The sequence below is a fragment of the Rutidosis leptorrhynchoides genome, chromosome 3, assembly GCF_046630445.1.
Source record: "Rutidosis leptorrhynchoides isolate AG116_Rl617_1_P2 chromosome 3, CSIRO_AGI_Rlap_v1, whole genome shotgun sequence".
Classification (NCBI taxonomy): Eukaryota; Viridiplantae; Streptophyta; class Magnoliopsida; order Asterales; family Asteraceae; genus Rutidosis; species Rutidosis leptorrhynchoides.
Genome location: NC_092335.1, coordinates 71,849,128 through 71,853,645, shown reverse-complemented (window position 1 = coordinate 71,853,645; position 4,518 = coordinate 71,849,128). Strand labels below are relative to the sequence as shown.

The 4,518-nt window shown below is 33.8% G+C and overlaps 1 protein-coding gene across 1 annotated transcript; it reads left to right on the top strand.

Annotated features, from left to right (window-relative positions):
* The first annotated feature begins 862 nt into the window (after positions 1-862).
* On the top strand, positions 863-3,857 carry LOC139896315 (protein NRT1/ PTR FAMILY 5.8-like). Its single transcript, XM_071878937.1, has 4 exons — positions 863-993; positions 1,117-1,334; positions 1,722-2,215; positions 3,071-3,857. Exons 1-4 carry the CDS (start codon positions 939-941, stop codon positions 3,855-3,857), a joined length of 1,554 nt encoding a protein of 517 aa, XP_071735038.1. The 5' UTR covers positions 863-938.
* The last annotated feature ends 661 nt before the right edge of the window (positions 3,858-4,518 follow it).

Below are 4,518 nucleotides of genomic sequence, written 5' to 3'. Positions count from 1 at the left end.
TTCACATTTTTCACATCATAGACCCATACAATCATTTTCTAATAAAGAGCAAAATATAATGATAACAAAATTAATTATCAACACATCTTGGTTACTAGAACAAATAGTTAAAAAAAACTATATATAACACATAACACAGTTAGATCGCGTATATATGACTAAATATAGACGCTTTATTCGATTAATTTGAACTCAATTATTGATTGTTTGTATAAAGTACTATAACGGCGTTGATTAAGTGGCGTCTTGACTGCCGCTTAGAGCCTAATTTGATTTTCAGGCAGGCTTTTAAACCCATGAAAATTTGATTCTACCATTTTCATGGCGTCTCATTTTTATTTTTAATTTTATTTTACTATTTTAAAAAAAAAAATTCTACTTTTGGCCGGAGGTCAACTCGGAAGCAATCTCTTTATCCGCCGAATAAAAAGAGGGATGACTTTCTCTACTCCTGGGTAGAGAAATGACTTGTTTTTTTTATTCTCGGATAAGGGAAGGATTGTCTACATCTCACCTCCCCATACACCACTCAAGTGGTATTGAGTTATGTTGTTGTTGTTGTAGTAGTATAGTTTTTAATTTTGATTTTCTCTCGAGTCGTTAAAAAACTCTAGATTTAGCTGGACTTCATGGTTACGAAATCTTTTAATTTTCTTGTAATTGTTTCCTAATTGCTTTTATATAATTTAACCGTAAAAAAATGAGTGACGACATATTCAACTGAGCGATTTATAGGTTACCGTTTTTTTCTATCTTTGTTCAGCCATTATTGTTCGTGGGTGATTTCCTGCGTGTTCCATTACTATAAACTTTTGTCCCTCTAAACTTACAATATTAAAGTTTCAAGCATTTGTATATTATTATTTGTCTCAACAATCTCATTCCATTAATTCGCAAACAATTAACAATTTCAATCACCATAATAATATCATCCGTCAATGGCCGGACACAAAAGATTTCGGGCACTCAACAAACCTTGTGTTCTACTCATAGGTATCAATCAGTCACTATAATATTAATCAATTTACATTATCTTCAAATTAAAATTTATTATTGATACTTTTTACGTTTGTAAGGTCTTATATTAATTAAAATGGTTTGTTTGTGTACGTGTAGCGATTGCTGGGATCGAACGGTTTGTGTTTAAAGGGGTGGGATCAAATCTCGTAATTTATTTGACTGATGTGATGGAAATGAGTAGCTCGTCAGCCGCGCGAACCGTCAACAGCTGGACCGGGTTTACGTCGATGGTGCCATTACTCGTAGCGCCACTTGTGGACTCCTATTGGAACCGCTATTTTACTATTTTAGCCTCTTCGTTTATCTATCTCATTGTAAGCATTATTTAAACTCGTAATTAGTTCATGTCTCAAAACAACTATATCTATGAAAATAATAGTTTCAAGAGAAAAAATATTTTCGTAATTAACAAGGGTTTTAATTGGTGTCATTTTAGACATTATGACCAAAGCAACCGTCCGAAGATAGTATAACGATTATTGGAGTGACCAGATAAAATTATCAGAAACAGACATGTAATAATTTGGTTAAATTGCCTCCTTTTCCCGATTAGATTGAAAAGGGAAAACCTTAGATCGTGGGTTAAAATCTCACTTGAGTCAGTGATGTATATGATCTTATATGGAGTAGTAGTTTTGTTAGACAGTAGGTTTTTCGCATCAAATTTTTTAGACGTTTTATGTGTATGCATTTGTATGCAGGGGCTATTGGCATTAACATCAACCGCATTAAGCAAATCAAAGTCCTCATCTACGTCATCATCACTATATTTGTCACTGTACTTAATTTCACTTGGTATAGGAGGGTACAACCCGTCATTGCAGGCATTCGGGGCTGATCAAATCGAGATGGACGATGAGATGCCAACTACAACAAAAGGGGACAAAGATTCGGACAAGAAAAGTATGTTCTTTCAATGGTGGTATTTTGGTGTTTGTAGTGGAGCTCTTTTAGGTGTATCGATTATGCCCAATATACAAGACTCCGTAGGTTGGGGCTTAGGGTTCGCTATGCCCGCTATGGCTATGGTTGTATCCATGATTATGTTTTCTTGTGGTAGCCCGTTTTATTCATATAGTCATGTTCATAGTAACGATGAAAAATGTTGGGAAAGGGTCATCCAAGCAGTTAAATGCTCGGTGGCTAAATTTGTGCGTTGCAAAAGTGACGAGAAATCGAGCCTTGTCGAGCTAGAGTAAGTTTTTGTTTAACTAAATTCTCTAATATTATTTGGCAACCAATTTTTGGGCTAAAGTTAATTTTTTATATCATAATATGTTGACCAGAGCTAAAAGTTCCAATAAAAAACATATAGTGTACAACTTTTAATACATTGGTCGTGTTTACGACATTTTTCGTGTAAAATTATGTAGGGTGGGTGGCTTCGTCGTTCTAAAAAAAACAGTGTACAATCCACAGTTTTTTTTTTTTTTTTTTTAATCTAAACTCTCTTACTTTTGATACACATCCAAGATGAATAATGAGAAATTTAAGGAATACATTATTAAGGTTTAAATAAAAATTCAAATTTATATTCTGTTGGTCGACGCATGCATCTTGTACACAGAATGTTACTTTACAATTAATCTTAGCTCGTTATGGTAAATTTTTTAGGAAAAAAAAAAAATTGTTCTATAACTAAGCGTTTCAAATAGCTATTTTAATAACCACAACGTACGTTACCTATATAATTTATGCATTAATTAATATAGCATATATTGTATCATATATCACATATTGCACTATTTCTGCACAATATTATCTTATAGAGTACTGTAGTATTTATAGTTCACGTTTTCGTATTTGGATGACTTATTCACTTAATTATGATTTGTATAATTAACTAAACCTTCTTTTTGACCACTTTTTTTATACGTGTGTTATATGTTATACATTTTATATAACTGTCATTTATACAAATGTACAGTACAAGAGAACAATGTATTTATTGTCTTCTATTAGAACTTCATTTTGTTTAATCTATAAGCACTAAATTAGAGACTGATAATATGTTAAGGTGATAACATTGACTTTTAATGTTAACTTTCAGGCTAGAAGATAAACCATTCTGTTCAAAAGTAGAAAACGAGACCGAATGTTTAGCTGATCAAAAGTCAAACAGAAGTAATAATCTGCTCAACATTGCAAAAGTCGTCATCAAGCTCCTACCTATTTGGACAACTTTACTTATGTTCGCCGTTATTTTTCAACAACCGGCAACTTTCTTCATCAAACAAGGATTGTCAATGAAAAGAAACATAGGAGACAGTTACAAAATCCCACCAGCCACATTACAAAGTGCCATCACCATATCTATAATCCTTCTAATGCCATTTTATGACACAATTTTTATCCCATTCACTCGTTTAATCCTACGTAATGAAAATGGGGTCACAACGATGCAAAGAATTGGTATTGGGATGTTTTTGTCTGTAATCGCAATGATCTTTGCTGCCACAGTTGAAATGAAGCGGTTGGAGTTAAATTCGGAGACGCTTAGTATATTTTGGTTGTTGCCTCAATACATATTGTTGGGGATTTCGGATATTTTTACTGTGGTTGGAATGCAAGAGTTTTTTTATAGCGAGGTACCCGAAGGAATGAGGACAATGGGGATAGCTTTGTATACGAGTGTATTTGGTGTAGGGAGCTTTTTGAGCGCGTTTATGGTGTATTTGGTTGAGTACTTTACGAGCTCGAAAGATGGAAAAGGGAATTGGTTTTCGGATGATATGAAGGAAGCAAGGCTTGATAAATACTATTGGTTGTTAGCGGGTGCAAGTAGTTTGAGTTTAGTGGTGTTTGCGATACTTTGTAAAATTCAAAAGACTAGATAAATGATCAGCAGTGCAGAAACTTCAAAAGGTGGTCATGTTCGTTAGTCGATGATAGGAATATAGGTTTCAGTACTCAACTATTTCAATTACAAAGGATAGATGTAATGGTTAGTAACCTAGTGATCAAATTAGTGTTTTTGGTTGTACTTAATGATAATTTGTATATGGTTTACGTCTAGCTAGTCTAGATACGTACAAATCTTTGTTTTTCGATTTACATAATAAAGATCAGTTTGATTCGGTTATAATTTAGGCAGCTTTTAAAAATTTACCGTTGTGTCAAATAAAAAACGTGAATTTTAGGGTTTCGTAAGAGCACTCCCAACGGTTGGGGAATCTTCTGCCCTCACTTAGCCCTCACGAGGACCCCATCGGCATTGTCCCCGCCCTGTGCTAGCCCTCAAATTTTGCCTTGCTTCTTGTCTTCGCACAACATATCTAACGACGAAGTGTAGTGCATAATTGAGTTGTACTCGTAGTTTTAATGGTTGTAACTCGTTTAATTAAATAATATAGTGGTTCCAATTGTTTTGAAGATATATGTCATGGTTGGTTGAGAGTGATTTACTTCTTAATTTTGGTGAGAAAATATTGATGTGACGTTGATGTGAAAGTTGATCCTAATGAGTAAGTATCTCATTGTTGAGAGTGGTCTAACAAA

Excerpts from the sequence above, each read along its gene's own strand:
- LOC139896315 (XM_071878937.1), top strand. The coding sequence starts at position 939 with ATGGCCGGACACAAAAGATTTCGGGCACTCAACAAACCTTGTGTTCTA. Across the intron at positions 1,335-1,721 it reads CTTCGTTTATCTATCTCATT|GGGCTATTGGCATTAACATC; the intron begins GTAAGCATTATT and ends ATTTGTATGCAG. Across the intron at positions 2,216-3,070 it reads TCGAGCCTTGTCGAGCTAGA|GCTAGAAGATAAACCATTCT; the intron begins GTAAGTTTTTGT and ends GTTAACTTTCAG.